Source organism: Nansenia antarctica (assembly GCF_963989245.1).
Source record: "Nansenia antarctica genome assembly, chromosome: 8".
Lineage (NCBI taxonomy): Eukaryota > Metazoa > Chordata > Actinopteri > Argentiniformes > Microstomatidae > Nansenia > Nansenia antarctica.
The window spans coordinates 42,671,784-42,694,798 of record NC_137678.1 but is presented as its reverse complement, the minus strand read 5'-3'; the positions used below and the strand labels follow the sequence as shown (position 1 = coordinate 42,694,798).

Below are 23,015 nucleotides of genomic sequence, written 5' to 3'. Positions count from 1 at the left end.
CGAAAATGTTCTACCGTTTCCTATTTTGATATTAAGATGTTGGTTTGATTAGACATAAAATTCTGTTGCAGTTTTTATTTTATTTTGTTAACTGTCTCCTCAGACAGACCAGTGGTGGCCCTGTATTACTGCAGATACACTTGATTTTTGCCACGGCAAGAATATGATATATATTTCAGAGTGGAAGCCGTTTTACCAGAATCCAGAGACGGCGTGCTGCGCAATATCCAGCCGGATGACTGAGGGATGAACCAGGGCCACCAGAGAGGGAAACGACGACCAGGGTTACCAGACCCACCAGAGAACACTGAGGAGATGACGATAAGGGTGGCCAGGCCCGCCAGAGAGAGAGCCAGACGACAGAGGAGGAACCAGAGCCACCAGGGTGCCAGGCCCGACAGAGGAGGAACCAGAGCCACCAAGGTGCCAGGCCCGACAGAGAAGGACGCAGCCACCAGGGTGCCAGGCCCGACAGAGAACCACCAAACGACCATCGACGACAGTGTTCCAGTTTCAACAGCCCGGACCACCGAGCCTTCAAATCAGAGCATGGCCGTTTCAAGGAGGAAAGACATCCTCGAAGATTTTGCTTCGAGGATGAATTACTCTGATTGTTGGATCTGTCAACAGATACCTGTGAGTCCAGCCAGGGTCCAAAGTGTGGACCCCTGTACTAGTGAAGATGCTGGTGAATGCCTGCATCATGTTTTTCGATGGTGCTAAAGACCACTCCCCAGACCATGTCCAACATGGAAGGAGACAGACGACTGCCTGAACCTCAATGACACTGACAGACAACGACCGATTAGGAAGAGATTGAAGATGCAAGAATCAAGAAGGCGTTGGTCGTTTGGATTTATTTTTATTATTTTTTTTGTCTTGTGTATGATGTACTGTGCTTAATTTTAAGCTTGGTTGTTAATTTTAGGATTTTTGGGTTGTGATGAATTTTAATTATTCTTTCTCCAAAAATGTTTTTAACCATATTTTTCTAATTGTTCTTGTTTTAAGAGTTTACATCTTTAAAAAGTGTGCTAGACAGCTAGACAGCTAAACAGCTAGACAGCTAGACAGCTAGACAGCTAGACAGCTAGACAGCTAAACAGCTAAACACCAAGACAGCTAGACAGCTAGACAGCTAAACAGCTAGACAGCTAAACAGCTAAACAGCTAAACAGCTAAACAACTAGACAACTAGACAACTAGACAACTAGACAACTAGACAACTAGACAGCTAGACAGCTAGACAACTAGACAGCTACTATACATATCTACTATACATAGTTACACACAACCAGTGGAGCCCCTAGACTTTTGGGGGCCCTAAGCAAACAACATTATGGAGGCCCCTGGTAAGGGTCTTAGGCGGGTGACGATGTGGACATTTTAAAATGTATTTATTTCCCTGACACTAAAATATAATACGGTTTTACGAAGTTCGCGTATATGCGCGCGCTCGTGTGTGTGTAAGTAAAAAAACAGTCTGAAACAAAGGAATTCATTATAAATGTCATAATGTATTAATTAACAGTCACACACACGTCCGAGTATTTGATCAACAAAGGAGCCATGTGTAGTAACATCAAATTGGAGCAATATAAATAATGAAATATCAACTCACAATGGTGCTTATTAGAACTCTTAACACACTTACATTCTGAAACTGCTGGTGTTTTCACATTCTGAAACAGCAACATTAATATGTAATATTCAAATCAATAAACAAGTATATTCTGAAACCGCTGGTGTTCTTATTTACATTTTACATGACTCCACTGAGTCTGTCTGTCTGTCTGCCTGCTTGTCTGTCTGTCTGCCTGCCTAAGACATCTTACTTATTTTGCACTCTGCCTCTTATTTACATTTTTGCACTCTGCAGCTTCTATCCACTTACCACTATCCTGGTGTCGTTTTTCATTGTCTTCTCGTTTCTTTTTTGGTGACCAGAAATGTGCGATCGCTTCATGATTGCTGCTGACAGTTGAGAGGAGAAGGGGGCGGGGCTAGAAGTCAATTTCAAGCTAGAAGGGGGCGGGGCCCCACTAGGGGGGTTTTGGGGCAGCGGCGTGGATACTGCCAATAGTGGTTACGGATATGGATGTCCGTGGTGTTATAGATCATATAATAACGCCGTAATTGCAGGGAATACTTGACCAAACTAGCTATTTCACAATGAAAAGTAGTTAAACTCTTAACTACCCTCATATTGTTTAGCTTGTCAAACTAAAACTGTCCTTGGATGAATGTATGCGCAGCGCGAGCGCAGCGCGAGCAGACTCAGAGCGACTGAACGCTGAATGCCATGATTTCCATTGAAAATACATTCATCCAAGGACAGTTTTAGTTTGACAAAAAGGCCCTTTTTGTTTGGTGGCCCCAAGCAATTGCCTTGGTTGCCTCTATGGACGGGGCGCCTCTGCACACAACACAACACACTGGACCCAAACACACAACACAACACACTGGACCCAAACACACAACACAACACACTGGACCCAAACACACAACACTAGTCTCTAGGTTGAGTCTCTAGGTTGAGTCTAGTTGTTTAGCTGTCTTGGTGTTTAGTTGTCTAGCTGTCTAGTTGTCTAGTTGTTTAGCTGTCTAGCTGTTTAGCTGTTTAGCTGTCTAGCTGTCTTGGTGTTTAGCTGTTTAGCTGTCTAGCTGTCTAGCTGTCTATCTGTCTAGCTGTTTAGCTGTCTAGCTGTCTTGGTGTTTAGCTGTCTAGCTGTTTAGCTGTCTAGCTGTCTAGCTGTCTTGGTGTCTAGCTGTCTAGCTGTCTAGTTGTCTAGCTGTCTAGCTGTCTAGCTGTCTTGGTGTCTAGCTGTCTAGCTGTCTAGTTGTCTAGCTGTCTAGCTGTCTAGTTGTTTAGCTGTCTAGCTGTCTAGGTGTTTAGCTGTCTAGTTGTCTAGCTGTTTAGCTGTCTAGCTGTCTAGTTGTCTAGTTGTCTAGCTGTCTAGCTCAGTTGTCTAGTTGTTTAGCTGTTTAGCTCACCAAGTATAATTCTCCTCCTTCAATCCAATGCTTCCATCCTTTGTTCTTCTTCTCTCCCGTTGCAACTTTATGAGAAATGATCTGCTGATCAGACCTCCGTTTCTTTCTTTATATAAACGGGTTATTTTGATAAACCGGATACATTTTGTGAATATATATGGTTACTTTCTCGCCTGAAAACATTAAAACTTCATAAAATGACATATTAGGATGCTTAGTCCAGGGCTCAAGTTGCGTTTGCAACTTTATGAGAAATGATCTGCTGATCAGACCTCCGTTTCTTTCTTTATATAAACGGGTTATTTTGATAAACCGGATACATTTTGTGAATATATATGGTTACTTTCTCGCCTGAAAACATATTAAAACTTCATAAAATGACATATTAACACTTGTAGAGGCAAATTACAGCTTTTCGCTAATCGCTGTCAAAACGGAGGTTTCAAAAACACTAGACTGACGGTCACAGTCGCCAGCTGGTCGTGACGCGTGCGCGTGCCAGCTGGTCGTGACGCGTTAGGCCGGCAGCTTTTGGCAGCGGCAGGTTTTGGCATGACAAGGCCCCTCAGAGCCCACACCCTTACTTATAAACAAAGTCAAAATGCAGTCACAGCCAATGGTCCTATCACATTACCTAGAGATGGTCAAGGGTGTGTGTGTGTGTGTGTGTGTGTGTGTGTGTGTGTGTGTGTGCCCAAACCCCAGCCTTGCGGCCCCTCTGCAATTCATGGTATGTGTGCATTGCTGTGTACCCACTAACCACAGCACATGTATGTCTACATGTATGTTTCAAGTAAAATATACTACAGACACAAGTGAGATCTGCTTTTTTTTCAAAATGGCCGCCAACAATACATCAGAGCCCATTGGTAATTACCACACCCCATATATTTGCTACTGTTATAGCTATAATTACAAATGTGGTGTCAAACTGTTCATTTGTGCGGTCAGAGAATCCAATTAAATACGTTTCAAGGATGAAAACCCAATATTTTTCTTCTTACCATGACAATCTGGACAATCTGACAATTGACAATTGACAATCATGACAATTGACAATCTGACAATCTGACAATCTTACCATGACAATCTGTACTAAATGATACACTGAAACTATTGACTACAAATCTTCTCTTGTTTATTTTTTGGCATAGCTGTGACTCCTTAGGATTTGAAGAAATTCAATCAGGAAGTCCTTCATCTGATTCTGAATGTGGACAGAAGACCACCCCTGGTTATGTAGTTGGTCTCACCGTGGTCGTTGTATGTTTGATATCCACATTCATCATAATAATCATATTAAAAAAAAGGAAATCCCTCCAGTGCACGGTGCAGCAGCTGCTGCATGCTCCTGGAACAAACTCCCTGAAGAAATCAAACGGGCCCAAACCCTTAAAGTCTTTAAATCTGGGGCGCTTACTTCCTGAGAGTCCTCAGGAACTACCACCTCAGACAGGAGCTGCTTGTGACTTTCTACCGCTGCACAGTGGAGAGCATCTTCACCTACTGCATTTGCGTGTGGTTCTTCAGCTGCACAGCCGCAGAGAGGAAAGCGCTACAGAGAGTCGTGAGATCGGCCCAGAAGATCATCGGCGCCCCCCTCCCCTCTCTGGAAGAGCTATACAACACACACTGCCTCAGGAAGGCCTCCAAGATCTCCAGGGACCCATCCCACCCTGGGAACGAACACTTTGTTCGGCTGCGCTCAGGCAGGCGGTTCAGGACCATGTTCGCACGGACAAACAGACTGAAGCTCAGCTTCTACCCTAGGGCCATTCAGGCCCTGAACACAGAAAAGACCTATATGTTCTAGGCTCTGGACAATCTAGACAATTTGATGGCAGCTACTAGATTGTAAACATAAGTGCAATATTGTAATACAACTGTGAACATTCTAAATCTGCTACTGCGACACTTTAATGAATGTGCAACAAATATTATGTGCAATTTGACAACCCATGTGTACATAAGGTTTAGATATAGGAAAAAGTTAGGATATGTATAGTATAGCACAGTGTACAGCACAGTGTTTTATTGTATAGTAGATAGTGTACATAGCCTTTATTTATGTAAATCAGCTCTTTTCTCTTTTTTGTTTAACTTTGGCTCTCTTGTTTTTAGTCTTTTTTCCAAGCACCAGGGGAGCCCCCCCTCATAAATTTCGTTGTATGGTACCTGTACTGTATAAATGACAATAAAGACCATTCATTCATTCATTCATTCATTCATTCATTCATTCATTAGGTGGCGTAGTGGGTTCCCGGCCGGGGACATATCCTGCATGTCATCCCTCCTCTCTCTCACCCATCCTTCCTGTCTAAATCTCTACTGTATCTGTCAATAAAATGAAGAAAAAAAATATGAGTGGGACTGCCCCACTCAGAAAAAAATAACTGTATAAGTAGTTTAGTGATAATGTGAAGATAACAATAAACAAAGTTCAGTTTTTACGAACTGCACTGATAAAACCTGACTTTATTCGTTTTTGTTAGATCAAGATTATAATAATACATCATGAATGTTGGTTGCAGGTGCTTTGTACATATTTTCCCATAACTGGTTTTGTTCTTATACTTCACACATTGTTCTAACATAATTCACACTCACATAAAGGCTTGTTCATTGCTTTTGAGCATTGCTGTACTCTGTCACAAACAATCACCAACAATCATCATCATCAATCAGATCAACTCAGCTTCCTCTAACAGTCCTTTAGAGGTTTGAGCATTTCATTTAAACCGTTGCGCATCGTTCAGCATTCTTTTTTCTGAGGTTTTTTGATGATTACTTTACATTCGATGGACAGTGATTCCAAAGATACTGGTTAAGAGTTCCTGTCTGAAGCAATACTGTAGACTCAGCTAACTTCTCTCCCTCATAATAAAAGACAGAGCTTTGGCCACCAAATTGAATTGAATAAGAAGTTATCCTTTAACCTTTCCCCTCTGAAAACCTATCCTTTAAGGATGCTGTTTTCTTCTTTCATACAGGGCAAATTCATTTTTATGGAAGCTGTCACAAAGAGTCTTCACATGCTAGATGGGTTGTACGATGACACAATTGCATGCCTGTCTACTAAAGCACTTTGAGCTGCAACATTTGCAGGAAAGGTGCTATACAAATAAAGGTTATTATTATTATTACACTGCCATTGATCAGCCAATGGTGTGTTATCACCTACTGAGGTTTGATTGACACTTCATTATCATCTTGGATGAAAAACAGAAATAAACGTTGGAGTACATCTACATAACCAGGGGTGGTCTTCTGTCCACATTCAGAATCAGATGAAGGACTTCCTGATTGAATTTCTTCAGATCCTAAGGAGTCACAGCTATGCCAAAAATAAACAACAGAAGATTTGTAGTCAATAGTTTCAGTGTATCATTTAGTATTGAAGCAATTACATCTATTTTGTATAACAATAAGTAAAAGTTACCAACTAGTGTGCAGACTTACTTTGTGTGTGGTTGGCAAGATGTGAATGACCCATTTGAATAAGTACCACCAGGGCAGGCAGTGCACATAGTATCTGTAGATGACGTTCCTGTGCAAAAACAGATATAAACAGCTGTGTAAAATACCAAGTTCAACAATTCCTCATTCATTTGTTAAGCCAGCCAGTTGTGTTGGTACACAGCTGAGGGATGGGGCTGGGGCGTGGCTGGGCTATATATATATATATATATATATATATATATATATATATATATACACACACACAAAATCGTTGCTTCAATACACAATATAGTGATATTGTGAGGCTCCTTTAAGTCACTGGAAATGGCCTTTGAATGGATTCCCAAATCCCAATACGTTGGACCAATGAAGTTGGATTAAAGAGAAGACACACCTGGCTGACTGATGTATTGTCCCGGTGTACAACTGGTGTGTCTCTGGGCTGCTCTACAGTCCTCCTGTGTTGAGTCTATGCAGTAGTGTCCCTCCTGTGGCTCACACACCGTGTCTGATGTGGAGCTACAAGGACGCTTTATCTTCAAACCCAAACCTATGGGAAACACGTGGTGTTTATTCTCTTGTTTTAATGTGCTCTTAATACATCATCATGTGGATCAGATTTGGGTTTCAGAGTGGGTTACATACCGGAGCCGGAGACTTTACACACGTTGCATTTTGTAAGTCCATTAGGGTGATCGAGGAAGCCACTGTCACAGAGTTTGCACAATGTACTGGAATATGCAGTGCAATGCCTATGTACATGGTTTCCTGGTGTGAAATGATCAAAACATGGGTCTTAATTCAACCAAGATGCAGCCCAGAAGATAACCTACCAAAAAGTCAACGCTATAAAGGCATGAGCAAACCTTCATACAAAGAGCCAGAGAGAATAGCATGGTGGTTACAAGTCTCATAGTCTACAGCCCTTCCCCAATTTAACAAGACACTGTTGCTCAGATTTGATGTATGTTTGTTGTTGCTAGGAGTTGATTTGTTTTTGTTCAATTCATCAGTCATGTAACTAAGGTGTAGCTTACCGGGGGAACACATTGGACAGCATTCACCATCTATACTATACACTCAGCTTGACCACATGCATCATTGGGTTGGCATTTGTGCAGCAACAGTATTGCAAATATCTGCAGATGTTTGTGCAAAAAAGAAAAGAAAAACGAAACACTGTTAGTTGTTCTCTGCATCTGCAGTACATGTGAAACAGACAAACAAACAACAACATGTATGCCTTACCATCCACTTAACAAGTTCCATTATGCAGTCAACTTTACCACCTTGCTGAATAGATATGACAGGCGTAGTCAAACGCTAAGGGAAAAGGATAGCAGATAGTGAGATCATATCACATCAGGGCTGATGTAAAAATAAAATAAAAACATTTGACACAGAGAAACACTACAGTATTTAATTTGTGTTTTATTGTTTGTTTTATATCATATCAAACAGTATAATGTTGTCATGCTTATGTATCTCATTGTAGGTCTCATTGTCATTGCAACATACACAATAGTTGTTGCACAATAAGTGCCTACATAGACTACATTGTTAAAACAAAAAAGTTAAGTCAGCCTACTTCTTTAGCTGATAAAAAACGCAAGCAAAAACGTTAATATAATGCACACGTAGGCCTATTCTAATACCCGTAGCATTACCCAACGTTAGACAGATAGGTATGCTAGTCAGTAAATCAGACAACAGTTCTTTTCTTACCTTCGTATTGTATACGCTGTCGCATATAATTTGAAACCTGTGTCCTGTTGCAATCAAAGGCAATGTTCTCCCTGGCCAAGCAGAGGGGAAAGTATCCAGCCCTGATATACTTCAAATATAGGCTATTTCAACACAGGAGAGCTCACCTTTGGCCCTTTTATTGATAAAGCCAGTTTGCCAGTGTTTGCCTATAAGGAGTGTGACTGTGTGATTGGTGGTTTGAATTTAGCATTCTGAATGATAGTGTTTTTTTCCATTTGAACACAAGAGATTTAATCAAGGAAGATTGTGCAAATGTATAGAATTGTATTTAGTGTTTTTGTTAATTAACCGCGGGCAGGTGTTTAGGTCAAAAACAGCAATAGGCACACTTAATTAATCTGGGAGTACCAAATTAGATTTTGAATTCTCAAATGATATTTCAGATCTTATAATGGAAATCTTTTCTTGAAAGAATGTAGCAAATTCATTACATCTAATGTTGAAACAGGCGCAACCACTGAAGGGTTAAAAAAATAAAGCGAAAGTAAAAGTGGTTTTATAAATGCGAGTTGGTCCTGTGATCGGGAGAATCAACAACCCCGTCCTGTTGATGTCGAAAGGTATTAGAATAAGTCGACGTGTGCAGTATATTAATATATCTAAAATGATAATTAATTCTGTAAGTACATTTGCTACAGAGTTAATGTTTGCATGCGTTTTCATCAGCTAAAGAAGTAGGCTGACTAAATGTTTTTAGTTTTAACTGTCACTTTCATTTTGCAATGATGTAGTGTATTTTCATATGACGTAGCCATGGCAACCCGACGGCCACGTAGTGAAAGCAACATAGTAGGAGACTCTGTTTGACTCCCTATTTACTCATCCAGGGCTTGCTTGAGGGCAGAAACATATTTGTCATTTATCTGATTCGTTCCCCTATTCACTAGATAACCGTCCGTTTGTGTTGTTTCTGTTAAGAGAGATAGGGAGAGACACACGGTGGCCTTTTGACAATGCATGTGCAGAGGATGGAATGTCATCATGGGAGGATAATTGCATTGGGGTCGAGTCAGCAAGACGGCCATAACATAGGTTACATTGGAATTGTATTAGACCATAGGGTGAGTTGCATTATAATAAGACAATGACATCCTATTTGCAGGACGGAGAATGGCCTCACCTACTCACTGGTATGCTTTGTATTCAACCAAATTAAAGTAACGTGGACTCTGTTTAGTTGGCTCAGCGAAATAATAGTGACAGGGTATAAAGTCCGCTACGTAGATGGACTCTGCCTCTTTATTTTTTCACATCCATCCTGTGACCGATTCGGACCATCAGCTCCATTGAAGGGGCCATGCTGTGTAACCTGCTTTTTTGAATAAACAAGTCTTGCTCAAATTTGCTCAAGAATTCTTCTTCATTTTTAGTAAGTAACAGATACCAAAATATATACGAAATAATGGCGAGACTAGCCCACGAGTTAATTAATAGCTTATAAGTAATTATAGTGACCGTCAATTTTTACATCTCTTCATTCAGCGCCTGGAGGTAAGTACCTTTCTCTGCTCTTTCTCTGTCTCTCCCTCTCCCTCTGCCTCTCTCTCTCTCTCTCTCTGCCTCTCTCTCTCTCTCTCTCTCTCTCTCTCTCTCTCTCCCCCTCTCCCTCTGCCTTTCTCTCATTCTCTCTCTCTCCCTCTGCCTTTCTCAAATTGGTTCCCTTTCTCTCTCTCTCTCTATCTCCCTCTCTCTCTCCCTCTGCCTTTCTCAAATTGGTTCCCTTCCTCTCTCACTCTCTGTCTCTCTGTCCCTCTCTCTCCCTGTCAGACTTCCAGCTTTGATGTAATTAAATGATCTTAAGCTAAACAAAAGAATTTAGATTTGTGTTGAGTATCTGTTAGAAATATAAGATAATTACAATTGGATTGAATTTAAAGAGCCGGATTTAGAAATCTGTATTTGTACATAAATGTGTAAATTGCACTGTATTGGGAAAATATCGTGTGTGTGTGTAAGCCTGGTACTAAAGGAAGACGAACTTTAGTAGTGTCTACATGAAAAGTGTAGGCTTGTCGACAGAAAATTAACGGAAGACGTTTTGTTAATGGGTCGGCAATATTGGTTATTGTGAAGATTAGCGAGAAGCTGATGAATGTGTTATTATGTGTATGGAATGAGCATTCCTGTTTGATAAAAGTGTAATTGGACTGTAAAGTCTGTTTTGGAAGACAAGAGGTCCTTTGTCCTTGTCAGCGGAGCACAAACACGCACGCAGGCACGCACAGACACACACAGGCTCAGATTTCTCTTGGGAGAGAGACCGTGGAAAAAAGGCATTAGAGAATATTAAAGTGAAATAATACGTTTAACTGCATTGAAAGATAATCTTGATATTGCGGAGTCGTGAATGTGCTCTGTTTGAGAAGACCGTGGTTTTTCGAGGAAAAACCGTGGGGTAGAGCCCATCCCCTCCCTTTCTGTGTGTCTCATTTCAGAGAAAAAAAAAAAAAAAAAAGGCTGCAAAAAAGCACACATGCACACACGGAGTTGAAAATCCTTTCTACTACAAAGGGAACCTGAATTTGATTGTTGCATAAAAGATAAAGTTAAAATCCATTTCACATAGACTATAGTGGTATAGAGATAAAGTGGGTTGATCGTTGGGGTATTTTAAAGTAGTTTGGGGATATTTGTTGAGTTTTCATTCACAAGTCTAGTGGAAAGCGGGCGCATGCGCGTTAGCCGGAGCACATTCCATACTAAGGGCGTAGCCCAGCAGAGACTAGAGAACACAGATTCTTTTTCCTCCATTTTTCTTCCTTGCCTTTCATCTCTCTCTGTAATAAAGTTGTGATTGCAGAAATCACGAAAGTTAAGCATAGTTTGTTAAAAGTAAAGATAGATTGTGGGCTTTTGATAGATTCAAAGGAAAAGAGGCCAGTCGTTCTGTGAGACATCTGTTTTCTGAGCAGAACACAGGAAGATTTATGACCATCGATAAAACAGCTCTGTGACTCTCGGTCTGCCTGTTTGCATAGAAGACAGAGATCTGTAGAGAACATTTATGGAATGATGTTTGTAAATGACTGTTGAATATTACATTACTTGTTTAAATACTAATTGATTGAATTAATTATTCAGATCATTTCATTGTCTGTTTCACAAAACAATTGATTGATTCCACAGGTTTGGTCAAATGTCTGTGACTGTCTAATGAAAACTATTCTGAATAACCATTCATTTTGTTTAATATTTTGATAACAGATAATTGACTCCACAGGTTTTAAATCAATGTATATGATGATATAATGAATAATTCTAACTAGTCATTAATTCCTTTCACTTAATAGTTGATTTATTTACAGATTGTAATTAATATTTGTAAGTTACTTTTCAGCATATTGTGATCGCTGAAGCATTGTGTTTGATAGGAGAAAAATAATAGGTTGTGACTTGAGATCACGACAGGGTGTTTTGAAGCAATCGATACCCAAGTCGGTTGCTTGGCGCCATCTAGTGGACAAAACACGACAAGACATTTTAAAACACTAATCCTCAGTGAGATCTATCTGAGGTCGATGAAATAGTCCTTTACATTAATAAATGGATGGTTGTAAATGATTGTAATATATTACATTACTTTAATTAATTTAATTAATTACAAATTGATTGAATTAATTATTCAGATCATTTCATTTTCTGTTTTCACAAAACTTTGATCAATTGTTTTGTGACAATCTAATGATAACCATTCCTTTGTTTGATATGTTGATAATAGCTAATTGACTTCACAGGTTTACATCAATGAAGTGTACGATTGTACAATGACTAAGTCTAATTAATCATTCATTCCTTTCAAATAACAAGTCGATTTCTTTACAGATTGTAATGAATAATTAATCATTCATTCCTTCCAAATAACAAATCAATTTCTTTACAGGTTGTTGTCACTATTCGTATTTTACATCTTTTTATTTCAAGTTCTTTTTCACAGCTTTTGATTAAAGAAGAGCAGAACAGTTTATATCTGAGGATTGAGCAATCAAGGGTTTTGTGAATCAGAAAGCGTGACCTGCCTTTGTAATTTGATAAATTGTGTTGAACAGCCTTTGTAGTTTAATAATTAAAGTTGACCTGAACTATAATTAGTATTGACTGAGCAATTAAGTGATACACATTCATACACAATAAGGGAAAAACATTTAGATTAAAACTAAACTAAATTTGGATTGAATTGAATTGAAATTAAATTGAATTTAAATTTGAATTGAATGATTATTTAGTTATGATTATTAATAATTAATTAATATTAATTAATAGTGATAATTGATTGTTAGTGATTAATTAGTTATGATTATTTAAATAATTTAAATAAAATTGAATTAAAATTTTAATTAAATTTAAATTAAAACACACACACATAGATTACATTTAAGTCAATAATACACAATACCACTGAAACAATCCGTTGTTCTGAATTGTAATGTTCTGTGTAGACAGTTGACGCAGTTAAAAGTTGGACTAGCATCTGTTTAGCAGATACGGCAACAGAAGGTGGGTTGTAAGAAAAGTACACCTTATAGCATATTTTCAGCATATTAAGCAGTATAAATATTTCAGACATGGGAGCCAAACCCAGTAACATTGTGAGGGCTGTTAATACAGACAAGGGAATATTAGCAAATTCATCCCCTGTGGCTATAGTGGAAAAAATGAATCCTCTTGTTAAGGAGATTAGCAAAATGTCAACGAAATGGAATATTCGTTGGGCAGACATTGAACAACCATGGCCAGAAGAGGGCACCTTTGACTTACAATTAATTGCAACATTGGAGATACTTATCAATGCACATAAGGCGCATCAAAAAGGAAAGATTAGATCAGAGAAACGCAGGTTAGAGTTAGCTATTTTAGACCTCTTCAAGGTAGAGGGGCAGAAAGTAGCATTAGCTTGGAATGAGAAAACAGCTCACATGGATCCAGAAAAAAGAGATGAATTGGCCAAAGCAATGGAAGAGAAAGTGAACATTCCATTCTCACACACAGCTCCAATCTCCAGTCCTCCTCCCTATGCCAAGATACTGGAGGACAATTCTCAGCGGATCTACCCTCAGGTCCCCGTCCTAAGTACGAACGGAGCCTTCACTATCAAAGATGGGGGTGATAATGTACTAGAGAGGGGAAGAGCGAAAGTGACCGTGGATTTCGAACCAGAGAACAAGACAGATGACAATGAAGATGGCAGTGGAGGTGAAGGCGAATGTTCCGGTGCTGACAGCCCAGATGAGTGGCTGAAGCATCAGCCAAAACAGGTACAGCTTAGTACAAGTTGTATAATCCTAGGCCCTCAGGGAGTGGCTATGAAGATAAACAGTGACACTTATCTAGATCAGGAGCATAAGATTGAGGGTAGCATCCCTCATGTGACACTTATGATATCTGAACACTATAAACAGAAGCATTTAGGGGCAATGATGGCAGACTCAGAAAAAGCCAGATTTGTAACGACAAAAGAAAACCCTGCTATCTGGAGGAGCATTGATGGACAGTTCACAAAACTAATGATCTCTGCTCAAGGAATAGGACATCCGCAGACTGTGAAGCTAATGAACCAGCTAATCCTTCCTGTACAACCTGAAAAAGACCTCAGAGAAGAAATGATACAGAATGTGCCAGCAGACCTGTGGGCAAAGAACAGTACAGACATTGGATTTGTGAAATCAGCTCGTCCATTGAGAGTTGAACTCATACCGGGTGCAAAACCCCCTTGGAAAAACCAATACCCATTGAAGCAGGAAGCAATTGATGGAATTGAGCCACAGATCAAAGGATTGTTAGAGGCAGGAGTCTTGAAGATAACTCAATATCCGTTAAGTAACACACCTCTTCTGCCAGTAACGAAACCTGATGGTTCATATCGTCTGGTACATGACCTACGGGCTGTGAATGAGGTAGTTGTCAGCTATCCAGCCGAAGTTCCTGATCCTCATGTGCTGTTGACTCAGATTCCATCTACAGCCAAAGTATTTACAGTGATTGATTTATGCGGGGCTTTCTTTTCTATACCTCTTAGTGTAGAAAGTCAAGGGTTATTTGGGTTTACCTACAAAGGTCAACATTATCAATATACCAGAATGCCACAAGGGTACAAACACAGTCCTCATGTTTTTAATCAGGTCTTGAAGGAGGACTTAGACGGGTTAGGGCAGACGATAAGTAGTACTGCCATTCAGTACATGGATGACATACTCCTTTGTGCCCCAGATGAAGAAACATGTCACAGGGATTCCGTTAAACTGTTAAAGGTTTTGGCGGAGAAGGGACACAAGGTGTCTAAAAAGAAGCTACAGTATTGCCAGGAAAAGGTAACTTACTTAGGACAATCTATTACACAGGGACATCGCAGTGTCACTAACGAACACTTGGAAGCTATTCAGAAGGCTCCAAAACCACGAACGGTTAGGGAAATGATGATGTTTTTGGGCATTACTGGGTATAGTTCAGCATGGGTGGAGGATTACACTAGACTGGTCGCTCCATTGAGGGGGATGATTAAGGAAACAGGTAGTGATAAACTCCAATGTTGCATTACTTGGACAAGGGAAGCTGATTTGGCGTTTGAGACAATTAAACACAAATTACAAGAAGCGCCAGCTTTAGCGCTTCCAGATTATTCCAAAGAATTTGGATTGTATGTTTCTTCTTCAGCCAAAGGGAAGTATGCCTGCGCTGTTCTTACGCAACCAACAGGCATTGGACCTAGTCCACAGCCCATAGCCTATTACTCTGTCGCATATTCAGAGGTAGAAATGGGTTTCGCGCCATGCTACAGAGCAATGGCCGGGGCATATCTTATGTACGAGAAGGCAACAACCTTAACAATGGGGTACCCAATTACCATTCTCTGCCACCACAGTCTAAGGAATCTTTTGAATCAAGGCAAGTATACTTTGACGATGCCTAGGATTAGGAATTATTACAGGATGTTGGAAAGAGAAGATGTAACATTACTAAGATGTAACACACTTAACCCAGCAGAGACCTTGCCAACCCCAGAAGATGGGGAACCACACGATTGTGTGAAGGAAGCTATGAGGTACTCTAAGCTTAGAGCAGATCTACTAGCTTTGCCTTTAAAGGAAGCTGACGTTGAGTATTGGACTGATGGATCTTGTTACCGGGTAGGAGAAAGTTTACGTGCTGGGTATGCCATAGTCCGATCCCAAAATTCAGGGTTCATTGTGGAACAAGCCGAGGCTGTTCCTCAGCCTTGTTCAGCTCAATTGGCTGAGTTAATTGCCCTCACAGAAGCATGCAACTTGGGAACCGGACGAAGAGTGACAGTATACACCGACTCTGCCTACGCCCATAATGTGTGTCATCTACATGGAGCTGTATGGAAGGGACGGGGTTTTAAGAAAACTGATGGTTCGCCTATTCAGCACCACGCTCAAATCATGAAGCTGTTACAAGCCATGATGAAACCAAGGGAATTAGCCATAGTGAAGTGTGCCGCACACAGATCTGACTCATCACATGTCACACAAGGTAACAGGGCTGCAGATGATGCAGCCAAAGCCATTACAGGAGCAGACAAAGCAGGTAAAGTTCTGCTGGTCACACATGAAGCACAGTTACAGGGCATGGTCACGCTTGAGGATTTGTTGATGTTACAGAGTGGGGCAAATGCGCTAGACAAAAACCTATGGTTAACAAGGGGGGCTAGTCAGGATGACACAGGTCTATGGAGAAATCATGAGGGACTGGTTGTGGCACCCCCAGATTTATTAGGCATGCTGATACAGGAAGCCCATGGATTAGCACATGTGGCCAGGGGGGAGGTAAGACGCAAGATCACCAAGGAATATGGTTTTTGGGCTCCATATTTATTGGAACAAATAGACCATATCCTTGGTCAATGTGTGGTCTGTTTGAAAAACAATATCAGACCTGGAATACCAGTGGGAACTGGGCATATCCCTACCCCAAACGGGCCAATGAAACACTTGGTGATTGACTATGTGGACATGATTCGTCCTGTTGCAGGATACAGGTACATGTTAGTTGTAGTGGACAGGTTCAGCAGATGGGTAGAAGCATGCCCCACTCGAAAAAAGGATGCTCAGTCTGTAGCAAAGTTCCTATGCAGGGAATTCATACCTAGGTTTGGAATTCCAGATAGGATAGCGTCAGACAATGGTAAGGAATTTGTGGATAAGACGGTAAAGCTTATACTACAAAAGTTGGGAATCAAGCAGAGATTTGGGTGTATTTACTCACCTCAAAGCCAGGGGATGGTAGAGAGGATGAACGGGGTCCTTAAGAACCGTCTTTCTAAGGTCTGTCAGCATACAGGTCTTAATTGGGTGGAAGGACTCCCTCTTGCATTGATGGCCTGTCGTTCCAGTGAGATTCGAGGGCTGCACTTGACTCCCCATGAACTGGCTATGGGGAGAATAATGACAGCTGTGCACGAACCAGTGGGAAAGGGCCAAGTTTGGCTCTCTTGGAGAGTGACATGAAAGCCTATGTACAGTACATGACTAACCGGCAAAAGAGTATCTCTTCTTATGTGCTCCACAAACAGGAACGTGAAGAGGAGGTGAACGCACAGGAGAGGAAGGACGCGTTGCAACCGGGTGACAAAGTATACGTGAAGGTCTACAGACGGAAGTGGCATGAGGCTCAACGGGAAGGACCATACGAGGTCGTTCGGTGCACTGGGACTGCCATCCAAATCAAGGGGTCCCCCACCTGGTACCACGTTCATCACTGCATCAAGGCACCCAATGAGGACGATGAGGGAGAGCCTCAGCAGGATGGTGAGGAGACCCCTGGGGACGAGGAAGTCCACAGCTTGGACATCCAGGCTGACGAAGATGTTGGTGAGTATCTGCGCCGTGATGCAGATGATGAGGGGGGCCTCGTCCCAGACCCTGTCCAGCCCAGAGACGAGTGGGCCAAGGGAGATCGTGAAGGATCCAGTGACTGCGACACCCCTCTTGGGGGTTCTACCAAGCCTGGTGTTGCCCCTGTTGTCACCCCTTCCGACCCTGACAATGCTCCAGACGGAGATGTCAGCAACCCGGGCGGCTGCCCGGACCAAGGTACCATTGAGAGACACAGACCTGTCAGTGATACACCCCAACCAGACAGATCCCGTGATACACCGAGGCCAATTAGGAGGAAACTCAAGCCATGCCGTTTCAGAGACTAATATACCCCTTAGTGTTCCTACCCCATTGACTTCCTTGGACAATGCTACACTTCACTCACACACTGTTATGCCTGGACGTCAGAAAAGATTTATCACATTAGGTAGAGCTTTTATTTGCCCACATTCACGTTGTACTGTTGATGATTGTTTGATCTATGCCTCGACTGAATTGGCTGAGTGGTACTTACTGGATGCCAAATATATTACACTTACACAACAGTTAATGTCAACACTTGTGACATTAACTAATGTTGACAATGAGGTGAACTCGTATTGGTGTGCTAGACGTAATATCGGTGAACAGGTGTTTGACAAATCCAACAATTTCAAGGACAAAGTTTGTAGTAACATTCCTGACTTTCCACACGACTTTTTGGTGGACTGTAGGGAATTTGTGCATGAATATATTTTTCCAGTTGAGTTACCAGGAAAGGTTAAAAATGTTGCTGTAAAGGCTTCTACGAAGGCGATTGTAGTCGCTACTGACGATTATTTGTTGTATGATTCTAATCACCTGGGGACACGGTCCCACCCTAATTCTGCCACTAGTATCATGAAAGATTTTGCTTCAAAAATGAATTATTCTGATTGCTGGATTTGTCAACAGGTCCCTGTAAGTACATCTGCTCCTATGTTTTTCCCCATACCGTTAACTAAAGCAGAATGGTTTCATTATAATTGGCAGGGTTTAGCCCAATTTGTTTTACAGGGCAAGAACCAGAGCTCTTCTTGTCAGCCCAGCACGATTCTGGTTCCTTTAAATTCTTCCTATGCAGGTGTGGATATTGGTGTGTTGGAACGTCTGACAGCAGCAGTTAACGAACACCATAGGCCTAGCGGTGTGGGGAAGGTTATTATTGATAGGCTTACACATTTGTCACAACCAACAGGTCCGAAGAAGATATATATTATCCAAGCTATGTTCGTTCAATTGAATGGTACTGCATTGAGTCCTCATCTGTTATGTTCTGGGAGTGTGACTTCTACACGGTGGAGAGGTTCAGTTGTTATTTCTGGATTGAAATGTAAAGTTGTTGATTGTGCTATGGTGCCTCAAATGAAATTACATGATACCAATACTACCAGACGGCAGAAAGGCACCACGCAGCTTAAGGTCATGCCTCTCGTAAATATTACAACCTGTATTGACATACAATCTCGGCCCAAGGGCAGCGCGCTTCGTCAGCTAGGGGCCGCGTCTTGTATAGGTGGTGTCATTTTCCCGTATCCTGGTACGGAGCTTCAACTCCCGGAGGGTGTGTTTCTTGTGTGTGATAATAATGCATTCTCTAAGCTTCCTGCTTTGAGTGAGGGACTTTGTTATTTAGCTCATCTGATACCTTTGATTAGGAAAGTTACTCGGGAAGAGATGTCTGTACTTCACAAACAAGCAACCCATCGTAGTCGTAGGGCGTTATCTACCGCTCAGAAGTTTTTTGGCCTAATATTCCCAAGTTATGGTGTCTACAACTCTCAGACTGAATTAAGTGCCCTATCATCCGTTCTTGAAAAACACATTAATGCTTCGGATGCTGTAGTATCTGCCCTGGCTACTGAATTGACTGAAACTAAGAATGTAGCTCTCCAAAATAGAATGGCTTTGGACATTATTTTGGCCAGTCAGGGTGGTACTTGTGCTTTGATAGGCGGTGAATGTTGCAGTTATATTTCGGATTCTGGTAACGCTCTGTATGATTTCCATGAATCTAACAAGAAGGGTATAGAGGATTTACGTAAAGAACACGGTTGGAATACATTGGATTTCTTTGATTCTGCTTTTTCAGGTATTGGTAATATGATCAGGTCCGTCGCTATTATTCTTGTTGTCATTATCATCTGTATTATGTTACTTGGTATTTTAATCAAATGTTTTGGAAAGTGTATTTCTGATGTTCCGGTTAATGCTTTAATGATGGCCGACATAGCTGATGAGCAAAAGCTGGATTCTGCTTTGCTTTCTGATTTTGTTTCCTCTTTTGATGATTTGTTTATTAAGTGATGTTTTGTGATTGTTTGCTTCGGTTCCTGTTTGTTTCTTTCTATATCATGTGATTGATGTCGGTTGTGAAGTGATGTAATGGTTACGCGACAATGGAAGCTCCTGACTATGAAAGTGTTATCAATCTGAGACAGCGGTAAAGGCTGTTCTCCAACTGGGGCCATGTGCTAGCAACCTCTGACCCTGCCGCTTCGGACGAGGGAAACATCGGTCGTTGGAAATTTCTGTATCTCAGTTTTTGTATTATGCATGATGAACTGAGTGATGTGTTGATGTGTTGATGTGTTGATGTGTTGATGTGTTGATGTGTTGATGTGTTGATGTAGTTGATGGGTTGATGTAGTTTTTCTGTCTGTCGTTTAGTTTCGGAACACACTCTGCGTGTTCCGAGGGGGGCTGTGTAGTGTATTTTCATATGACGTAGCCATGGCAACCCGACGGCCACGTAGTGAAAGCAACATAGTAGGAGACTCTGTTTGACTCCCTATTTACTCATCCAGGGCTTGCTTGAGGGCAGAAACATATTTGTCATTTATCTGATTCGTTCCCCTATTCACTAGATAACCGTCCGTTTGTGTTGTTTCTGTTAAGAGAGATAGGGAGAGACACACGGTGGCCTTTTGACAATGCATGTGCAGAGGATGGAATGTCATCATGGGAGGATAATTGCATTGGGGTCGAGTCAGCAAGACGGCCATAACATAGGTTACATTGGAATTGTATTAGACCATAGGGTGAGTTGCATTATAATAAGACAATGACATCCTATTTGCAGGACGGAGAATGGCCTCACCTACTCACTGGTATGCTTTGTATTCAACCAAATTAAAGTAACGTGGACTCTGTTTAGTTGGCTCAGCGAAATAATAGTGACAGGGTATAAAGTCCGCTACGTAGATGGACTCTGCCTCTTTATTTTTTCACATCCATCCTGTGACCGATTCGGACCATCAGCTCCATTGAAGGGGCCATGCTGTGTAACCTGCTTTTTTGAATAAACAAGTCTTGCTCAAATTTGCTCAAGAATTCTTCTTCATTTTTAGTAAGTAACAGATACCAAAATATATACGAAAATGACAACTGAGATAGGCCTACATAAACATGACAACATTATACTGTTTGATATAACATAAAAAAACAATAAAACACTAACGAAATACTGTAGTGTTTCTCTGTCGATTTAAAAACTCACTATTTGCTATCCTTTTCCCTTATCGTCTATCTGTTCAGTGAGGGAGGGGTTAAAGTTCACTGCATAATGGCAGTTAAGTGGAAGGTAAGCCATACATGTTTTTCTTTGTTTTTCTTTGTTTGTTTGATTGAGTGTTTGTCTATGTAGGCCTACTGCAGATGCAGAGAACAACTAACAATGTTTCTTTTTTCTCTTTTTTTTCTATTTTTTTTCTCTGCAGATATTTGCAATATTACTGTTGCTGCACAAATGCCAACCCAATGATGCATGTGGTCGAGCTGAGTATAGTATAGATGGTGAATGCTGTCCAATGTGTTCCCCCGGTAAGCTACACCTTAGTTACAAGACTGATGAATTGAAAAACAAACTCATAGGCATAACAAACATACTGTACATCAAATATGAGCAACAGTGTCTTGTTAAATTGGGGAAGGGGCGTAGACTATGAGACTTGTAACCACCATGCTATTCTTTCTGGCTCTTTGTATGAAGTTTTGCTCATGCCTTTATAGCGTTGACTTTTTGGTAGGTTATCTTCTGGGCTGCATCTTGGTTGAATTAAGACCCATGTTTTGATCATTTCACACCAGGAAACCGTGTACATAAGCATTGCACTGAATATACCAGTACATCGTGCAAACCCTGTGATGGTGGCTTCCTCGATCACCCTAATGGACTTACAAAATGCAACGTGTGTAAAGTCTGCGGCTCCGGTATGTAACCCACTCTGAAACCCAAATCTGATGCACATGATGATGTATTAAGAGCACATTAAAACAAGAGAATAAACACCACGTGTTTCCCATAGGTTTGGGTTTGAAGATAAAGCGTCCTTGTAGCTCCACATCAGACACGGTGTGTGAGCCACAGGAGGGACACTACTGCATAGACTCAACACAGGAGGACTGTAGAGCAGCCCAGAGACACACCAGTTGTACACCGGGACAATACATCAGTCAGCCAGGTGTGTCTTCTCTTTAATCCAACTTCATTGGTCCAACATATTGGGATTTGGGAATCCATTCAATGGCCATTTCCATTGACTTAAAGGAGCCTCACAATATCACTACTTTGTGCATTGAAGCAACAATTTTGTGTAAACACATATTCAAATCACTTTTCCAGGAAGTAAACATAAGCTTGTCCTAAAGATATCTGAGGCCTTAATGCACAAAATAATGGTGTTGTGGGACCATACTTGGATATGAAATATACTTAAGAAATGCTCCTTTACTCCTTTAAAGTGATCCTATTGTTGCACAACATATAATGTTTTATTATTCTATTGTCTACAAACACAGTCACATAAACAAACAATGTATAGGCACAAAATATGTTTCATAACTATCATGTGGTGGTCATAGACTGTTAGTGCTTGCATCCAGAGTATTGTTTATGACTTAGCCCAGCCCAGCCACGCCCCAGCCCACCCCTCAGCTGTGTACCAACACAACTGGCTGGCTTAACAAATGAATGAGGAATTGTTGAATTTGGTATTTTACACAGCTGTTTATATCTGTTTTTGCACAGGAACGTCATCTACAGATACTATGTGCACTGCCTGCCCTGGTGGTACTTATTCAAATGGGTCATTCACATCTTGCCAACCACACACAAAGTAAGTCTGCACACTACTTGGTAACTTTTACTTATTGTTATACAAAATAGATGTAATTGCTTCAATACTAAATGATACACTGAAACTATTGACTACAAATCTTCTGTTGTTTCTTTTTGGCATAGCTGTGACTCCTTAGGATCTGAGGAAATTCAATCAGGAAGTCCTTCATCTGATTCTGAATGTGGACAGAAGACCACCCTTGTAAATGTAGTTGCAGTCTCCGTGGTCGTTGGAGTATTGTTATGTTTGCTATCCACATCCATAGTAATCATATTAAAAAATAGGAAATCCCTCCCATGTCACAGAGGTAAGTCTTTTTTTAGTGCCCTCTGTAAATATTGGGACAGTGAAACATGTTTTCTTCCTTTGACTTTGACTCTATACACCAAACGTTTGGATTTTAAATAAAGCAAAATACCTATAAACAAACACCAACTCTGGTGGCTGATGGCTGAAGTACAGGCCTGCAGAACATCACCAGAGAAGATACCCGGCGTCTAGTAGGGTCAGTGTGTGACCACAGACTTCATGCAGTGAAGTGCATCCAATGTATGGGCTGTATTTTCAGCCAGTGCAAAATGTCCAAACGTAGGCATATCGGCATTTTGTATCATGTGTAACAGGTGAAAATACCACAATAGCACACATATATTAGACACACCTCTAAATCTGCCCTTGAGAAGGGCACTAATATATTAGACAAACCCCCTAAGCACCACCATCAGCGTCCTCACCAGTGTTTGAGCTAAGACTGATTTTTACCCTGTTAAAACAGCCTGATATCTGACCAAACATCAGTTCTTAATTTGTACATTTTATTAATCTG

At 41.0% G+C, this 23,015-nt stretch overlaps 2 protein-coding genes across 2 annotated transcripts; one reads left to right on the top strand and one right to left on the bottom strand.

Moving 5' to 3' along the window:
- Positions 1 to 6,171: 6,171 nt before the first annotated feature.
- LOC308164230 (tumor necrosis factor receptor superfamily member 5-like) lies at positions 6,172 to 7,503 on the bottom strand (the record flags this gene model as incomplete). Its single annotated transcript, XM_080538372.1, has 4 exons — positions 6,172 to 6,328; positions 6,454 to 6,541; positions 6,848 to 7,003; positions 7,491 to 7,503. 4 exons carry the CDS (start codon positions 7,501 to 7,503, stop codon positions 6,172 to 6,174), a joined length of 414 nt encoding a protein of 137 aa, XP_080394498.1.
- Positions 7,504 to 8,722: 1,219 nt separating this feature from the next.
- LOC308164229 (tumor necrosis factor receptor superfamily member 14-like) lies at positions 8,723 to 22,190 on the top strand (the record flags this gene model as incomplete). The annotated part of the gene is made up of 3 exons (XM_080538371.1): positions 8,723 to 8,780; positions 21,377 to 21,532; positions 22,099 to 22,190. The coding sequence occupies 3 exons, from the start codon at positions 8,723 to 8,725 to the stop codon at positions 22,188 to 22,190; spliced, it is 306 nt and encodes a 101-aa protein (XP_080394497.1).
- Between the last annotated feature and the right edge of the window lie 825 nt (positions 22,191 to 23,015).